The 20,163-nt window shown below is 38.7% G+C and overlaps 1 protein-coding gene across 9 annotated transcripts in view; it reads right to left on the bottom strand.

Annotated features, from left to right (window-relative positions):
• The window catches only part of LOC126473643 (transmembrane GTPase Marf), a 180,187-nt gene that overhangs the window by 19,314 nt on the left and 140,710 nt on the right, over window positions 1-20,163 (bottom strand). For all 9 annotated transcript variants that reach the window (XM_050100836.1, XM_050100834.1, XM_050100837.1 and 6 more), the window contains 2 exons: window positions 11,655-11,862; window positions 6,523-6,746 (listed from right to left, as the gene is read on the bottom strand). In XM_050100836.1, the coding sequence (XP_049956793.1) occupies window positions 6,523-6,746; window positions 11,655-11,862 (432 nt within the window). The remainder of the gene's footprint in view (window positions 1-6,522; window positions 6,747-11,654; window positions 11,863-20,163) is intronic.

Genomic DNA, 20,163 nt, shown 5'->3' with positions numbered 1-20,163 from the left:
GTGTGTGTGTGTGTGTGTGTGTGTGTGTGTGTGTGTGTGTGTGTTTTGTCTGTTTTCGATAAAGGCCTTAATGGCCGAAAGCTTTATTTGTGACTCCGCCTGGGGTCAGTTGCCTTGCAACAGCCACTGCCGGTCCCAAGCCCAGATAAAGGAGGAGGGTTGGGCATTGGGCTAACAGCCCAATCCTGTAAAAAAACTCTTTGATAAAAAATACAAAAACAACAAGATGGAAACAAATAAAGTCCACGGTACTAAGTGTAGCGGAGGATACACTGGAAAGAAAGAAGGTAATGAAGAAGAGGAAATGGTTCAACGAGGCATGCCAGTAGGCTACTGAAAATGAGGGAGAAGTGGCTAGCTGACAGGGAGAATGAGTGGAAAAGGGCACATTTTATCAACATCAGGAGGGAGACTAAGCAAATCCTAAGAGCAGAAAAGAGAATATATCTAACCAGAACAAGTTGAGGCAGAGCGCCAAAACAAGAACTCGAGGCAATTCTTCCAATACATAAAAAATCGGAAATGTGGATTTCAAAGTCCAACTTTTTACATTGGAGATAAGAATGGCAACTTGATAAATGACAAGGAAAAAACTGTAGAAAAATGAAAAGAATACTTCTCAGAACTGTTGAATCGCCCAGACCAAGATTAGATATTACCTACAAACACTACAGAGGAAACAAAAGACGAAGAAGAATGGGAAGTTAGTGAAGAAGAATGGGAAGTTAGTGAAGAAGATGTGAAGATTGCAATCAAAGGACGCAGAAACAACAAAGCCCAGGGGAGGACAGAATAACATCAGAATTAATCAAGGAGGGAGGTGAGAACTTACACTTAGAGATATTTAAACTGATCCAGTTGATATGGGAAAAGGAGGCACTGCCAAAAGAATGGAATTGGTTATAATATGCCCAATATACAAGAAGGGAAGCAAAATGAAATGCAGTAACTACAGAGGAATCAGTTTGTTGAATGTAACATACAAGGTGCTGGCCATCATTATCCTCAGAAAATTGCAACCATTCACAGAGAAACAACATAAAGTCATACCAAGCTGGCTTTCAACCAAACCGACCAACAATAGATCACATTTTCACACTAAGACATTGTTTGAAAAACACTGGGATTATGATAAAGATATCTACAGCCTGTTCATCAATTTTCAACATGCATATGACAGCATAAACAGGAATAGCCTATACAATGCAATGCGTGACTTCAGAATCCCTGAGAAGATAGTGAGAATAGTGCAAGCTTGTGTGGAAGGGTCAAAGGCAGCAGTACATTTCTGAGGAGCCACACCAGAAACATTTGAGATTGAGACAGGCCTCAGACAACGGGATGCTTTCTCAACTGTTCTGTTCAATGTCATCTTAGAGAAAGTAACAAAAGAATGTAGGCAACAGGAGTGGGCTGGAGTAGAGATGGATGGTAACTTCAATTGTCTTGCATATGCAGATGACATATTACTACTAAGTAAAGAGTTGAAAGAAATGTACCAGAAAATGGACAATTATGCACAGAAGGTGCACTTTTTCACATTTTGATGCTGAAGTAGAACACCTCTATGAATACTAATAACACCTGTAAATCACAATAAGTGTTACTAGAAGACAGTATCATGGGGTTTTAATGCAAAAAGGGACATAAATTACAGTACATTTCTTCAGTGAGAAACTTAGCATACGAAAGCAGAAATGGTACAATCCATACATTAGAAGGATCAGATGAGGAGAAAAACACGATTTGTTTAATAGATTATTGGAGAACAAAAATAAATAAATAGAGGGAAGACCAGGTCGGAACATCAACAATATTAGGAAAACAATAGACTGAACTCACCATGAAGATGATATGTCGAGTTGCAGACAGACACAACAAACAGACTGTTAAACATTTACCTCTCAGCCAAAGCCTTCTGTAGAAAAGAAAACACATTCATTCACACAAGAAAGCACACCTCACACACACGACCACTATTTCTGGCAGCTCTGACTGGAATGCAACTTTCACACTGAACAAAAGCAGCAATTTGGAATGTGGCAGGGAAGGAGTAATGGCAGTGAGGGGTGGGGGACTGCTGTCAGGCGGAGCAGACAGGGATTGGATGGTAGCACGATGCAACTGCCAGGCGCAAATTAGGAAATTGGGGGCCAGGAAGCTGGGGGGGGGGGGGGGGGGGGGGATGTGCAAAATTGGGAGCAGAGAAAGGGAGGAGCAACCACCAGCAGTACATGCAATTCAAAGGATGACATCCGTTCCACACAAAAATACGCCTCCCACACAACCAGGCCACCTGGGGACAGTGTATTTGTAGTGGCAAGAACACACTTGCCCACTACACTGAAGGTCTCACCAGGGCCTTCACAGACAGGCACTAGTCTGCAAACAAGTTCCCCATACACCCCCAGGAACCAGCTACATAGGCATGCCCCCTTCATCCGATTCTGAGAAATTTTCAAATTCTGATATATAAGTAGTTTCTTGCACATTTGTTAGTAGAAATATGCACTGCAAAAAAGTTAGCAAGTTCCATTCTTAATGAACAATATGAATTTCATCATAAAACAAATCGTAAACTGTTTTGAGATTTATTTTAATAATGTTGCTTTCTGGAAATTTGCTCTATTATCTATATATCTAATAGTTACAATGCCCTAATGTTACTTGTAATATTACATTACATATATGTAATGTTTTCATGTATTTTGGGTTATACACATCATGATTAAGAACCAGTTACCTGGAAACAGAAAGTAAGCTACTGCTGTGGTGGTGTTCCTGGTACAAGCCGTCACACGAGGCAATACTGTTATGTAGAAAGAATTTATATTCTGTCCATTCTCATTTTTAATATTATATCTGTAGAAGTTTGTTTTCTATCTTACTTTGTGGAGCCTTTACGGCCTTTTTTTGTGGATTTCAGTCTACCATTTGACCTTGTCTATCTTTAAGTTACTCTGCCCTTGTGTTTAATTTAAATGTTTGAATTATTTGTGCTTTTGTGGGTATTTCCTGTAGAGCCCACAAATGATACCGAGTGTGTTTTGTCTAGGCATGTAACTCTTTTGTGCTGGTCATGATTAATTATGTAAGGTACAACCATCTTAAAAAATGCAACTGCTAGTTTTACTAACCTTCAGATCTATTTTAATTATCAGAATTGTAGTTTTTTATCTAAGCAAAAAGTTAACTAACAAACATTATTCAACACTAACTCACAAAATGAATATACCAATAGTGAACAAAATATACAAGTTGCTTGAATGTGGGAGACTAGCTATACTGAGCTCACCAATCTTCACAGAATCAGACCAAGACTAGCAGCGTTTTGGCTGCTCATGTGCTTAACATGTGAAACTACATTTTAGGACTTCTCATAGAACAGTTGTGGTGGAGTAAGGTAACAGAGTTCTTGCAGCACTACCAATGTGTTCCAGTTTTATATCTGAAAAGTTATTTGTCTTATTTCAATTATTGTGATCCCACTAAAGTGACAATGTTGTTATTATTATTATTATTATTATTATTATTATTATTACTGTAGTCCATCCGATCGTGCCAAAACTATTGAAACAGATACTGCCAGTGTAAAGAACATATGACTGGGACTGATTAATAAAAATGAATATATATTGCATCAACAGTCACCAAAGCTCTAATCTTTCAATGGTAAACACAAGTATTTACATAATGTATCCAGAGGAGGACAATTATGCAATACTGGAATAGTGGTAAAACTGTATTACTTTGCAAGACAGGAGACAATCAAGACAAAACATTATACACAGTATTGTACAAGATATTCACTAAAATTATCGCCAATCACAGGAACACCGGGTTTTAATAAAGTGAAGAAATGGGCTGGCTTTAAATATGGATAAAGCACAACGGAACTCTTGTAACTTGTTAACAAAAGTACGGAATGCAGAAATAACATTGTTCAGAAGTAAATGAGTTTTGAGAAAGTTTCTGAATATTTTTCAATAAAATCTGCATAAACTGCCTATCGGTAATGATGTACTGATTCAGCCAATCTTATTATATAAAAGAATACACATGTCAATGCTACAGGATGCATTAAGACTTTAACAAGATACTGAGAAGTTCACATCTGGAAGATGAACCTGGCAAGTAGATTCCATATCATAAAAACTATGCTCAGTCATCCTAAAGGAAGTTATCGTGTTCTTAAAGTGGGAAAGTGATGAAGTAATAGATATTAATGGAACATATCTCAAGCACCTCTGATTTGTGGATGATACTGTATGAGGCATGTCCTTAAAGTAAGTTTCCCACTTGTCCTAGCGACAGCAAACCATATGTTGCACAAAGTGACCATGTGTGTGTGACAGAATAATGGCACAGCATGGCGCATTTCCCAAGGTCTCACAGCAGAGGCTGAAATAGGAGGCTCTTTTTCTACTACCCACTGTAAATGAAGTGCAGTCAGTTTTCGAATGCAAAGAACATGGCACCATTTGAAATTCATCATTAACTGAGCCACACCTATGGGCCTAATGTCATAAGCAAGCAGATGGTACATTGCTGGTGTAGAGACTTTGCAGCAGGCTGCCAAAATGTTCATCACGAGGAGTATAGTGGGAGGCCATCCATTACTACAGGCAAGCTTGTCTGTGAACACTCAGTTCCCACAGATGTGGTGCCGCTCCTTGTCACACAAAATTGTCATGGAGCACCTGTTATTCCAGAAACTGTGAGCCAGGTGGGTGTCAAAGAAACTGACTCCAGAACACAAAGCAAAGTGTATGGGAGCAGTTTCGACTTTTCTGCCATGGTAAAATGATGACGATGGGTAAAATGACAATGGTGACAACATTCTTGGCCATATCATTAATTGACAAGACATGGGTTCCATAATACAATAATTCAGAAACCAGACAGCAGTTAATGCATTACTGCCACTGTGGCTCTACCTGCGAGACAAAATACATGCAGACTATGATGCTGTGGGAGCTGGTTTTTGACAGACGGGGAGTTTTCCTCATTAACTTCCTGACCAGGGGTGAGACAGTGAGTTCCGAGTGTTATTGTGAAACGATGTGGCATTTGTGATGAGCCATTCAGAACAAGTTGTGCAGGATGCTTAGTGTCGGTATTGTCTTGTTAAATGACAATGCTCGGCCACACAGCGCTTCATGAACAACAACGCTCCTACTAATTTTTGGCTGGGAGGTGCTTGATCATCCACTCTACAGACTGGACCTCACTCCCAATGATTTACATTTGGTCTGGAGCCTCAAGAAATTCTCGTCTAATCAGAGTCAGTATTTTCAAGCTCACTGAGAAGCAGAAATGGTGGTCACAAAATGGTTCCAATCCCAGGTGGCACACTCCTATGACACCAGGATATAAAAGTTGGTCCCACAGTACGACAAATTTCTGAATTCAAGTGGTAAATATCTTGAATAACAGTTCAACACTTCCTGCAAATAGCAGTTCACAGCCCCAGGAAAACTTACTTTATTGATGCCCCTCATACCTTCAACAATGACTGGAAGAACTTGATATAGTACGTTTGATAGTCAATCTGAACATCAATTACAAAAAAAGACTGAAGTTGTGTGTAATCTCAATACATCAAATAGAAAACAGTACCAGTTAACAATGAAGTTGACAAGTCTTTGTTTTCAAATCAGCTGAAGATAATAAATGGCCGAACAACAAAAGAATGCAGTTTTCAAAACAAATTATATGCTGCAGGACGACCTGAAAATTTACTATGACCGTGTATTACCACTATTTACTTATGGTAGTAACACATAATCTCTCAATGCGAAAATCATTCAAAAACTGATTGTTGCACAGTGAGCAATGGAGAGATGCATTATCAGAATCACTTGGGAGACACACGAAAACAAATAAATGGGTCAAGATATGAACTAGATGGAAGATGTAGCTATTAAGGTAATGAACTTAAACAGAGTTGGGCAGGATATACAGTCAGCTGATTGGATGGCATGTGGACTGAAGAGATAAGGAAAGGAATGAGATGATGACTTAATGGAGGTTGGGTACATGCAGAACCAGCTTACATGCATATAGAAAAAGAGCATTATAATGGGAAAGTCTAGCGGAAGCCTTTAGCCAGCAGTGCATGTGGAATGGCAATTGATGATTGTGATTGTCACTGTATATACAGGGATTACACAGAATTTTTTGCCCTTGGCTTGCAGCACTCTCAAATTAACCGGCTGTCCAGCAACTGCACAGAAATGATTTCCAAAATCTGTTTTATAGTAGACAAACATGCAAAACAAATCACAACATTGCCAACATAATGAGTATTTTAAAAAATTCAAGAGCACAGCAAACATACTGTTTTACTATCAGCAAGCGAGCACATGATCTCAATACTTGAGATGCACTCTGCACTCCTACCAAACATAGCTTGTGATATTGTCATAGTTCAGGTACTGCTTAAGTTATGAACACAAAACAACATGTCACTGAACAAATACAAATAAGTTTCATCCATGTATTTTAGGCAGAATAACATACCATGTGAGCATAATTGTGTAATGCAATTCGATGTCCTTGTTTGCCAGTGAATCTATTTATCAATGCTGTAATGCCCCATGAAAACCGAAATTCCAGATCTTCATGAAAATCTGCACACAGGTTATCACAATTGAGCCGATACAGTATCTCAAAAGGTTCCCTACGGGGTAGGACACTTAATGATACTTGTTTTTTCTCTGGAGGAAGGAGCGATGACATTCTTTCTGTCAAAACAAGAAAAAGCAATTTACAATCTGTAACACATTATTAAATAACAGATTTTGAACATCTAACTACAGGAACTATTGGCTTCATGAAAATGCAATGACTAATACTATGTAACATTGTACAACACAATATCAGAATTCTCAGCAACCAATCTTTATTCCAATTCCACAAGAAGGGATACACCAAGACAAGAAGTAAGGTAGGAATCAGTAAATCACACTTAACCACAGAATACATTAAAGCACAGTCTATCCGCTAAGCATAAACATTAATATGGTTAAGGGACTGGTGCACCAGCTTGTATAAGGTGGTTTTGCACACGGCACAGCACTTGCTGTGCCATTTGTGCCTATGCGAGCCTACTTCTTTAGGCTGTCAATGGCGGTGCGTACTGTTTGATTACGTGTGCTCACTCTATCGGGTTACAATGCTCCTTTCCCTTGGGGAAAAGTTTTCACTCTGGAGATGTTCATATCTTCATCAGAAGATGCTGTCACAAGAGAATACAGCCTGAAATGCCAAAGGGTGTGGATGGGCTTGGCACCCACTCTCCCAAGAGACCATAAAGGAGCACTTGTAATGGAGGCACAGCATCTATGTCCATATCCATGCAGGCACACAGTGATGGAGGCAACAGAGAAGACAGTGACATTGGCAGCAGTGGCAACAGGGGCTGTGGAGATGGAGGCAGCACAGCACTGATTACTCCACCCGGTGGTGGCAACACCCAGAACGAACACAACACACGAGATGGAGGGGGTATGTATCATGCTGCGGGGTCCAGTGCAGATGGTGGAGGCAGCTGCGGGGCCAGAGGGCTCTGCAGTGCATGTTCACTCAAGCATGGGGGGAGGTGGTCATAGTGTCATTACACCAAGCCATCACAGCGGCGGCCTCAACAACGATGGATGACCACTGGTATCCACTTAAAGAGTGCTGGCCAAACCTTCTGGCAGGTGCCGGCTGGTCATCAGGTATGGGCCAGAGCAGATGGAGCAATGTAGAGGGCCAGCAGCCATGAAGACACTTCACCAGACTATGGTTGCCAACTAGAGTTAAACCATACGAACTCCAGAACCTATCGAGGGCTTTCTTGGGAGAAGACTGAGTGATTTATTTTTTCACCTGAGTTTTAAATGTATGGACCAGTCACTCTGCCTCACCATTGGCCTGGGGATGAAAGGTAGGAGCCATAATATGCTGATTGCCATTCTTTGTACAAAAATCTTCAAAATCTCAACACAAAAACTGTGGAGCGTGGTCCATCACAAGCATATACGGCAATCCTTCTAAAGAAAAAAATCTTTGAGAGGCACATGGCCATTGCAGCCATGGATGTGGGTGGGCAACGAACCAGATAAGAAATTTTTGAGAAAGCATCAAATACTTGAAGCCAACAGGAGTTAAAGGAACAGACCTGCAAAATCATGGTGAATATGCTCAGAGGCCTAGGGGAAAGAGAGGCCCATGGTGCCACCTAACGGGTGGCATGCTGCAGGCAGGCTGTCACAACATGCATGATCTCATTATCATCTGGCCAAAACACGTGGCAGGGGGGCCAGCAATTCTGTTAAGAGAAACACCCCACTAGTCCAGCTGGAGAAGGTGCATGATGTCCCAATGCAATGTGGATGGAATCACAACCATGGGTGCTGACTCTTCAGTAGCCAACAGTAGTACACCATCAAGAACAGACAGGAGGTAGGGGAGAGCATAATAATTACGCAAAGGATCTGACGCTCAGCCCAGTGGTTTATCCAGCTGGCTGTGGTGGACAAACTGAACAACCTTGACATAAGACAGGATCAGCCATGGCAGCCACTGAAATCCAAGAACTGGTAATGGGACAATCATCTGCAGTTTTTTGGACTTTGACGTCTAAATGAAAACACAACGGTTCAGTCTGATCAAATGCTGGATCAGGGCTGACTGGCGATCGTGACAGAGCATTAGCAGTAGTGTATTTTGCTGTGGGTCAGAAATGAATCTCTTGGTTACAGCGTGACAAAAACAGAGCCCAGCGTTGCAGGCAATAAGCCATTCTGTCTGATAAAGATGCTGAAGGACTGAAAAGACAAAACAGGTTAATGATCAGTAATCAAATGAAACTTACAACCATACAGGAAAACATAAAATTTTTTGAGGGCATACACAATAGAAAGAGATTCTTTTTTTATCTGTGAATAGCACTGTTGTGCCTGATTCACAGTTTTGGAAGCATACACAATAGGGCATTTGGAACATTCTGTATATTTGTGCACAAGAACAGCCCCAAACCCATACTGGGTGGTGTCAGTGGCCTAAAAAAGATGTTGGCCTGCTTGGAAGGTAACCAAGCAAAGTGCCAAGTGTAATTTTGACCTTACAGGATAAAAGCCACTCGCAGGTGGCAGGAACATCTTCATGTAAGAGAACATGAAGTGGCTGGGCCAATGTGACTGCACCAACAAGAACTTTATGGTAGTAGAAAATCTTTCATAGAAAGGCCTGCAACTCTTTGATATTGGTAGGATGTGCAAAGCTCTAATGGCATTGACATGCTGGCATAAAGGCTTGACTGTGATGGATGACATATGATTGGAAAAATTGTGATTTATCCAAATTACATTTCAAACTGACAGTAGCACCATGAAAAAGGTATGAAGTGTTCATCTGTTGAGGAACATGAGACCACAATATCAGAGAAGTACTTAAAGCACCCAACTTTAAAATCAAGACAGAACCAAATGCTGCTGTTACATATTTTGACAATTACCAATGCAGCACACATTCACTAGAGGAGACAGGCGTGATAACACACAGGATCTAAGTTGATCTAGTTCCAATTTGACTTGCTCCCTAAAGCTACCAGGACTGGGTGGGCATGAAAAGAAATGGGGCACGCCGTCAGCTTCATCGTTATGTGAGCCTTTAACTTAATTGCACACCACAGAGCTTCAGAAAACAGGGAGGAATGTTCTGAGTAGAGTGCATCCAGTTGTTGGTGCAGAATTTGATCCAATACCAAATGCATTTCATCTGAAATAGAAAATCCAAAAGGCACCTAACCCAAATAAGTTCTCAGTGTTGACATCATCCACTACTAGAAAGGTCAAAGGCTGAACAACTGCTTTATACAGTACGCAAGCAGATAAGTGTCCCAAAAAGAGTATTTGCTCTTTATTGTAACTCACCAGATGTTGAGATACAGGGAACAATGCTAGACACCCAAGAGCAACATATGTTTGAGAATTTAACACAGCCACTGCTGTGCCTGGGTCCACTTGCATTTTTAACATCACACATACTTCACACCGTAAAGCACATTCATGAACTTATCAATGATAGGCCAGGGGTATTATAGCATCACCAACCATCAAATAGCGTCCGAGTTCTGGTGGGCCTCAGTAACAAACCATCAATGTCGGCTCAGCCCATGAAGTTCTGCTGCCCATGCTCTGTACAACTTTTGCAGCCACTTTTGATAACAGTAAAACTCAATGTAAGCAGTGGGAACAAGCTGACACAAAAGGAGAGGAGAAATCTATGACAAGAGCCTTACACAAATTGGGGTCAGTGACTCCAGAAGCTTGAAAATGTTGCCGGAGGCACTTTTCATATGCTTCCCAATTTTCCACACAGTCATCGTACAGAAGAAACGGTGGGGTTGTGTCAAACCTGGTGTGCCAAATTGTTTACTGCCCAGGAGAGTGTGTCTGTTGGTCGGTGAGAGCTTGCCGTTGTTCACCAATGCCTGCTGCTGGTCAATGAGAGATCACTGTTTTTCAACAAGAGAGTTAACAACTTCTTCTACTGACATGTTGGCTGTATGTTGAACCAAAGAAATTAAACACACAACAGAATACTGCACTCATTGCGAAGTATGTTGTAATGTTGTTCACATACAATATCAGGAATCACCAACCAAGTTTTATTCTGTGTCTATATGAAGAGATCAACAATAACACTACATGAATACAGGACAGTACAATGTCTCATAATTATAGAACACATCTGTAGGTGAGTATACAATAAGCAAATAAGTGTAAGTGGTGCCTAGGGCCTGGTGTGCTGGGCTTATACTGGGCTGCTGTGCACGAAGCAAAGTGCTTACTGCGACATCTGCCCAGGCTGTAAGGCAAACCTCTCTGGCCTGGCCTTGGAGACACTTTTATCACATCCTGGTTGATTACACACACTCATGCTGTAGGGTCACAACATGATCTGTGCATTAACTTGACTAGATGAGACAACTATACATGTATTTCCTTCTAGACATACTAAAAGATCAAAAAACAGTTCTAAATTTATTCCATCTAAAGGTTGCTGTAAGCAGTGTGACACATGACAAATGCATGGCATGCTGTAGCTTTGTACTAATTTTTATTGGTATTTCAACAAACTGTATCGGTGAACTTTCCATCCAGACAAGAGGTTCCCCTCTCTTTCAATTAGGGCGTACCAACCTCTGCCTAAGACGTAAGAATGAGGAATCTTAACATATGCTATGCACACTAGACGTTTTCTTTTTTAAATAACATTATAAATCTCAGAAATATTTGATTGTTTAAATATGGGCTCCAAGATTTCTCTCATGTCTATTGTGGTCTGTTGTTACTTTATTTTATTTACTGTCTCCCATCTCCCTTCGAAGCCTATATATTGTCATCCAACTTGTCCAGCAAATTAAAAAATAGTACATAAGAAAAGTAAAACTAATTAAAAAATAGTACATAAGAAAAATCATTCAAGATGCACACCTTACACAACAAATATTAGGTATTACACAACTGTAACTGTTTGTGGTAATATGTACCCAAGCCAAATAGTACGGCCAAAGTTTTCAGGCAATACTTTCTTAATAAAAGCTACATTACTGTCACAGCTTTTAACAAAACAAAGCAATAAGAACATAAGAGACAAACCTGTCATTTCTCGTTGACTGTTCTCAATGTTCATGGCCAATGCTGTAGAAAGCCGTGCACGAAGATTGCTACCCAGTCCATTTTCCACATGAGCATGCAGTTCTTTCTTGTACACGTTGAGAACCAATTGTTCTGGATGAAATGGTAAGTTGAACTCATCCACAAGGACAGACAAACGACGAATTTCCTCACTGAGTGCTTTTGAGACCTACCAAAATGACCAAAATTGTGTGAATGGCTGTATTAGTAAAGGAAAAATATTAGTGAAGGAAAAATAAATTTAACAGTCATTAACAGACACAATGTGGATCTGTGGTCTCCACTCAACCATCTCCAATCTCAGAGAAATTTTGCACAGATATTCCATGTAGAGTAAAATTAAATTTGAGCCCAAGATACAAATACAGCACCGTCCCAATTACCTAGGTTTATACAGATCAAGACTGCAGGGATAGCAGAAAACACACATTCCAAAATACACTGTTTTTAACAGAAACTGCAATTTACTGGGTTAACAAAACATGCTACACATCAAATTCGAAAGCCCACTGTGTTACTTACATATTGTATATCTGAAACACTGTACTGAAAATTACTGACCTTCAGCTCCTAGGGAAAGGTCAAGGCAAACATACTGATCAGAAATTGACCATGGATATGTTACAAGAGTATAGTCCCCATATTTAACTGAAATAAAATGGGAAAAATTGGAAACATATTTCACAGATATCTGATGGTGGGATTTGGTCTTACATCGTCTTCCAGTGTTAAATACGAGTCAAGTGCTTAACGCCATATTCTAAACAAAAATATTTGTCCCCATTACAACAGAATACATTACATTTCAGTTTTTAAGATTGCTAAACTAGGAATCAATAATTCAGAAACTGTACAATCAGCACCCATACAATAGGGAGATTCCTGTAATTCACGGTTTTAGTAGGTTTCCAGTAGAGGGCCGCAATATGTATTATGAGTTTAGGCCACATGCAAGCCAGCTTAAAATTAAAAATTGTAGTAATGTAGGTGATATGTCTGGATTAGACACAAACATTTTTGTGCTCACTGCAGTGACAAAATTTCAAAGCTGAATCGTTCATCATTTTCATGCTATGCAAGATGAAAGTTGTGGAAAAATCAGTTACAATTTTTTGAACATTTTGTGACAGCAATAATTTTTGTATATGCAAAGTATTCTGAATGACCTTCAGTTGTTCTGCACGCAAGTTACCCTTGTCACCAATTCTACTAAACTCCAGCAGTTATTTGTGAGTATTCTAGAAATTATTGCTATGTAAACATGCCATCAATTTTTAATGAAATCTGTGCATTAATGTCATGCTGCAAAATATTATCACAGAACGATATGGTAGATACTTTGCCCAAAAAAGGCAAAGGTCCTGGTTCGAGTTCTAGTAGAGTAAACAATTTTAATCTGCCAGTTAGTTTCAAATAATATGAATCACACTTCTTAATTTTTGTTTCATTAGAAAGTGCCAATGTTTTTTACCAGAAAAGTTATGTTTGTTTTGGAGACCTTCTGGACAAGGTTAGAAAAAACTGAGTTTGAAAATGCAACTGCTAAAAGATTTGCAAACCTCACTTTAACATGTGCATTTTATATTTAATTATTGTAGTTAATTCTTTAATCTGTCAATGAAGTATGGCTTCTGCAAAAAGTTTTGTTGTTTTTACACGCAACATTCTATTTAATGCATTTTCATTTTGGCTAAATTCATCATCCTCTAAGAAAGCTAAGACCGTGCCTTTTATGCTACCAAGAACTTTTCCCTTCTTCTCACCAGTCACTGCTTACATAATCAACTACTGTTTAAGCTTTCTAGCATTCTAGTTGAAACTGTGAATTCGGTAATCTCTCATAGTATCAATCAACTTTTTGGGACAAGCACTAATGTTTGCAAATCTTAATATTTAATGACACGCACATTTTTTGCTCTAATCATTCAAAAGATCATCATAATCAACACAGTACTGGCATTAGAAATGATTGGTATTTTGCTGTATGGTCATTCCATCTCAAGTGATCATGAGCTTCACACGCCTTGTGCTTCAAATTTTCCTGAAATTTGCTTTGCATGTAGACCTGCCCTACAATTGAATCTGTGCAAAATTTTAAATTACGAGATTTAAGTGTATAAGAAACAGTGACCTTCTATTTGGATGGCTTTTCAACAAATGTGCTTGAAAAACAAACAAAACCCAATGTTTGAAGTTCTTTCATAGCAAGACAAAAGAGAGAAGGAAACTCTTACTTTCAGGTCTTGGGTAACTTTTGTCTGTGAACCAGATAAATAGAGTGTGGCAGCATGTAAAGCATTTTGTGAGCCATCATAAAACATTAAAGTGGCTCAAAAAACCTGCAGAGAAAATATTACAGATTTTTTGACCATCTTTGGGATCAGATATCTACAGAAGAAAAAATACAAAGGTACTACAACTTTGCACAATTCTTAATGGTGCATGGGAAATGACTATTAGCGTATCTTTCTGCTTAGTTAATTATTTCTCTGATTATACCCAATTACAAACATGGCATCGAATTTAAAATCAAGACAAACGAGCACGTTCTGATGCAAATATTGCAAAAAGGCCATTTCAGAAATTATTCTTTCTAGCATCACTGGAAAGAGAACAACTTTCTGTGCTAGCAACATCCTGTTGCATCTTACAAGTCACTTTACCAAAGGGGCCAATTATGAGATTGAATTTCAACAAAAGTCATGTGTAATATGTTATAATCGCATGCAACATTGTATAGGTTGCTGAACCCATAAGTTCAAGACAAGCAAGAACGATAACTGGTAGACCAATGGTGGTGTTCCAAATAGCCATGGTAGTCTTGGGAATCTGATGGCTCAAACAGTTAAAAACCATTAGCTGAGTCAGTTTCTGTCCCTATTCTGGTAGTGACCATGTATGGCTACAAAGACAAGATGGGCATGATGATGTTATCAAACATTGCTGCAATATTGATGATAGTGTGCTGTTCAAGAATCCAATATTTATCTTCACTTTAAGGCCAACAGATGGTGTGAGCTGGACCAAAAGGGTACATGAATTTCACTAAGACACCGTGTTCTTCAGCATCAACTTCAGACATGTTACCAATTCACCATCGATTGTTGTAGATGCAAGCAATGTATTGGCCAGGAATAAGACTTAAAAATGACACTAAAACCACACTGGTGTCAGTTGATTGATAAACCGAGGTCACAAAACTAGTTGTGTCATTTGAAACCCTGCTAATTGAGTGTGGTTGAAACCCACTGGCTAAAACTGGTGATTTTGGCAAGTTCCAGCTAAAGTACGGCCATTTGCAAATCATCTTCTTGTAGCTTTCTTTCATCTTCTATGTCTTGGCATCAGTTTGCCAATCCCACTGCTGCTTGACCTGGCACTATGCATTGGGCAAGATGGACATCTTGCAATGGTTGCATACTGGGAGCAATTTTTCTTTTTAAGTTCAACCTTACTTTTCACCTCTTTGCTGAATCAACTTTAAGATACAACAAGACATTTATAGTGGAGAAAAGTGTGCTCTTTCCAGTGGTGCTGAAAAGAACAACTTCTGAAGTGATCCTTTCGCAAGATTTACATCCGAAACTGGCTTATTTCTGCAGTTTTATATATCACAGCCATATACGTGATTGAGTATGATCAGAGTGTATACACGGACAAGGAAAAAAAATTCCCAGATTTTTCCTGGTTAAAAATACAGTTTCTCCCGAGTGAAAACACATTTGTCCATATTAAATGACAGTAGATTTTTGATCGGAATTGTAAAACTTATCAATCTCTTGAATGGTTATGTTTTTACACACAGGCATAGAATTTCCCGGCGCTTTAGAAAACTAAACTCAGGGAAAGAAAAATGTTTTGGAAAGATCTTTGATAGGCAGCAACATGTACGCTGCATATTTTTCTATTACGAAAGTATAAATTTGAATTCCACCAAACACCACGTTACTTTCCGAACCACTGAAATCGAGATTGTGATGTGCTTTTGTAAGCCAGTCATAGTTCATGTCATGTGATCTCGCCAGCCGATGACAGCACATATTCAGACCATAGGGCAGCCAATAGCAACATCACTGTTAACTAGTGCGAATACACAAACTGGAAAAGTTAATGTTTTACATTAATATACGTAGTGTTGCTACTAGAAAAGCAAAGGTTCCACATACTGCAAGAGAAGCTGAGCTTTCATATATAATGTTAATCTTTTTGCGCATGTTACACATTAGGATATATAACACAAATGTGCCAGCAAAATTTTTAGTCGAGTCCCGTGACGTGTCCTCGAAGTTTTCCCCAAATAAATTAGTTACCAGAGAGGAAAGAGGGCTTCCCGTAGTACTACATCAATTTACTCATAACAACGACATATATGTCTGATCTTCTGGGCTCGAAATTCCTCTAAATGGCTCATCACCAAAGAGTTGTTTTAAAATAAGAGACAAATGCTCTGTGATTTAAGAAATTCATCATACATTCTTGCACATAGTCCAACTTCTGTGAAAGGAAATTTACTTTGAAAGTAACTCTCTTCAAACCACCATCTGCAATATTTTCCCGCAACATGTTAGAAACATGTTTGTTTCAGTGGTTGCCAGAGAGCGCCAGATAACAGGCGCCACCACGCTTGTGCAGCTACAATGACGCAGGTCCAGATTCCCAATGAAGTAGACCTCGACCTGATATTAAGCTTTTCAGTGTGGTTTTTGGGACTTAAATTTTCTTGGAGTACCAGTACTATATTGCCTCACGTTTTGGTTCTTTATTATGGTATAATGCCATATGTGCTAGAAGATGAAAACGCGCACTTGAAATGAAGAGAGCGGTTGAAACTAGCCAACAGTGTGGCTTCGTTTCAAATACATTGACTGCCTCAGTGGGAAAGGTTAATAAAAGCCAAATTTCTTTAGCAAACCGACAAAAATAGCTTATTGTTCTGTAAGATGATTAATGTTCCACTGTTGAAAAGGTGGACATAAAATCAAATCTGGAAACTAATAATGTATCTTTGCCTTCCCTAATTTTTTAAAACTTATCAAGAGGTTCTCCAATATGAACAAACCTGTTCTAGTACAGAAACATTTTCTCTTTTTAATGACAGAGGAATAAAGTTAAAAGTATGACATTTAGCAATATGAAATCAAGTAGGCACAAATTTGATGTTAAAATTTATAGTGGCAGGTTACTTCCAAATCTACTTGGACACATGCTTTGCACACCTCTGTGAAGTATGTGTCAGAGAGTACTTCCAATTATACCACATATTTTTCTTTCTGTTCCATTCATGTATGGAGCATTAGAAGACAATTTCTTGTATGTCTCCATACGCTGAAATTAATTGCATCTCATATTTGTGGTCCCTACTGGAGCAATAAATACAGGGATGTCATATTTCTAGATTATTTACTTAATACCATTTTCGAAACTATGTAATCAGGCTTGGTGTCCATCTTCAAGCGTCTGTCAGCTCAGGTTTTTCCACCATCTCAGTAAGGCTGTCCCAAAGGTCAAAATAATCTGTTAATATTCATGCTCGCCCTATATGTATGCATTCAATATCCCTTCTTAACCCTATTTGGTGGGGGTCCCATATACTTGAGGAATATTCTAGGATGTGCTGCACAAGTATTTTGTAAGCAGTCATCTTCAGACATACTGCAGTTTCCCATTATCCAAACAACGAACTGAAGTCTGCCACCTGCTTTATCTTGGACTCAGCCTATGATTGTTCCATTTCATTTCCCTACAAGTTGTTATGTCCAGTTTATGAGTTAACTAATGTAACACTAAGTTAACTGATTCCTGTTGTGAGCCAATTATATTACAGCAGTAAGAGATTATGTTTTTAAGTTTGAAGTGAAAAACTTCATATTTCTGAACATTGAAAGTAAATTTCCAGTGTTAGCACCACTTTGAAATCTTATCAAATTCTGTCAGAACATATGCCCAGTTTTTTTTCAGACAGTATGGCATTATACATACCTGCATCATTTGCAAAAAGTTTATACTTACTATTCACATTGTCTGCCAAGTCATCAATATATAACATGAACAACTTGGGTCCCAACATGCTTCCTTTGGGTACATATGAAATTACTTCCACATATGTTAATGACATTTTATCCAATGTAACATACTGTGTCCTCCCTGTGATGAAACTCCTAATCCAGTCACAAATTTTAATTGCTGGTCCACATTATCATAATCTCTTTAATAAGCGTTGATGTGGTACTGAGTCAACTGTTTTTTGGAAGTCAAATATACTGCAGCTACCTAACTGCTGTGGTCTATGACTCTCAGGTGCCACTTGAGAAAGGTGTTTCACATGACTAAGGTTTTTGAAATCCATGCTGACTGTCATGGAAGCAGTGATTCTTTTCACAATACCTCATTATGTTTCAGCTCAGAATATATTGCAAGATTCTACAACACATGGATGTCAAAGATATGGGTCACGAGTTTCATGGATCACTTCTGCTAATCACTTGTCGACATATGAGCTGTTCGTTCTTTCAACTATCTACTGGGCTAAGTTTTTCTTTTTAGGGCTCTATAATGTATTATGATTAAAAAGTGACACATAAATTCCGTATAGAATCTGATACAGATTTCACTGGGCTCTAGCGCTTTGGTCAATTTGAGTGACCTCAGCTGTTTCTCAATGCTAGTGATGCTAATAGCAATATCAATAATGTTTGCAGTACCAGGAAAGTGCTCCTGGATTTTCCTATAGGGACCCAGCTCTACCACTTCAATTTAGCTTGAAATTTGTGTAGAATCTTCCTACTGAATGTGCATTAATTTCTGTCAAGTTTCAGTTCCATCTATAACTTCACTGTTGGTTTCACAAAGACCACATTTTTGGAACTGGAAAATCACAAAAATGTCAACAAATTTAGCAAACCAACTTTTCTAACCTAAGAGAACTATAACTCAACATCTTGCCATCTTGACACAACTTTCTGGAAGAGAAAAAAAACCATGAATGAAGACCAGACGTCGACGTGATCTCTCTTCAAACTTGATAAAAAAATTTGTCAAAACAATTTTTTCCTATACTTCAACAAGGAATATGTAGTGAGTAAAGGGCACTCGAAAAATATTAAGCTATCAGTGCGTTGTCTGTCTGCCTGACAGAAAATTACTGACTTACGAACTCCCCTACAATATTATTAGCCTCCAAAGTTATTAAATTTTGCCTGTATTTATCACCGACTACCTTAAATTTGAGTAATTTTATAACTGCATAAAGCACTGTAAAAAGACCTTTTAGTTCTATCAGATACAACTCTTTTTTGTTGTCATTTCAGTTAAGGTGGAAAAGAGTTGTCTTCATGGTTTTATTGAATACTCTTCATTATTTTAGCGGCCAATAAAGTTTCTGCTATCCATTTCTTTTACAAATATGTTTCAAGCACTGCTATCTTACAGGTTCATTGTTGAATTATATTGAACAACGATTTCAGGATACCAAGATAGGTTGCTGCGCTGTATTGTATGTAGTAACTTCAGACTTGTGATAGTTGTATCAACAGTGAACTTTGTGGTATGGGAGTGAAAAAGAACCCTTAAATCCTCACAGCTTTGAAAATGTTAACAATTCCATTCAGCTATGTACACAATTTTGAAGATCTAAAAGGCAACAAGAATTTAGAGGAACAATCCTTTTAAATCAATTATGTGTTTTATGGTTGGATAAAGATTGCTCAAATACATATTTTATGCTTGGATGAAGATTGTCCAAATATGTGTTTTACGCTTGGATGAAGAGTGCTCAAATATACAGGGTTATTCTAAATGATGAACCCATTTTCAAAACTTCACATTTATCCAAGTACAAATCCAAAACGAACTAGCTTTATACTAAAGAAAAGAGGAAGTTCAAAGTTTTTTTTCATAATGTTTGATATCAATTTAATAATTTGTAATTAATCCATCGGACATCATCCTCCGACACACATTGTTGGTCTGTGCTTTTTCCTTTGCACACACTCCCAGTCTGTTTAAATTGCTTTTACGAGTTGGTGGTTGAATACCGAATTTGGTACGAAATGCCCGCTTCACTGCAAACTCACTTTTCGCGAACTCAAGAACACTGAAAACCTTGAACTCAACAGTCGCCACCTTACTCACAACTGACAGTGAAACGGAATGATGGCCCCACTGCCACGCGGACTCTCCCGACTGCTTATGAAACCATCACCGCCTGCCTGCCAAAAACTTTGAACTTCCTCTTTTCATTGGTGTGAAGCTTGTTAATTTTGGATTTGTACTTGAATACATGCGAATTTTTGAAAGTGGGTCCATCATTTAGAACAACCCTGTACTTTCATCATGATACACTGCTCTAACAAAGGTATGAATTTTTTCGAAGATAATGCTGTAGCCCTTTCGACACTCAGTTGCTGGCTGACCATGTGAAATGATACCAGCCCAAAAATTGTGCCCACCATGCAGAAAAATATTTTTTCCA

Source organism: Schistocerca serialis, chromosome 4, assembly GCF_023864345.2.
Source record: "Schistocerca serialis cubense isolate TAMUIC-IGC-003099 chromosome 4, iqSchSeri2.2, whole genome shotgun sequence".
Lineage (NCBI taxonomy): Eukaryota > Metazoa > Arthropoda > Insecta > Orthoptera > Acrididae > Schistocerca > Schistocerca serialis.
The sequence above is the reverse complement of the archived record's forward strand: the minus strand, read 5'-3'. Positions and strand labels throughout refer to the sequence as shown.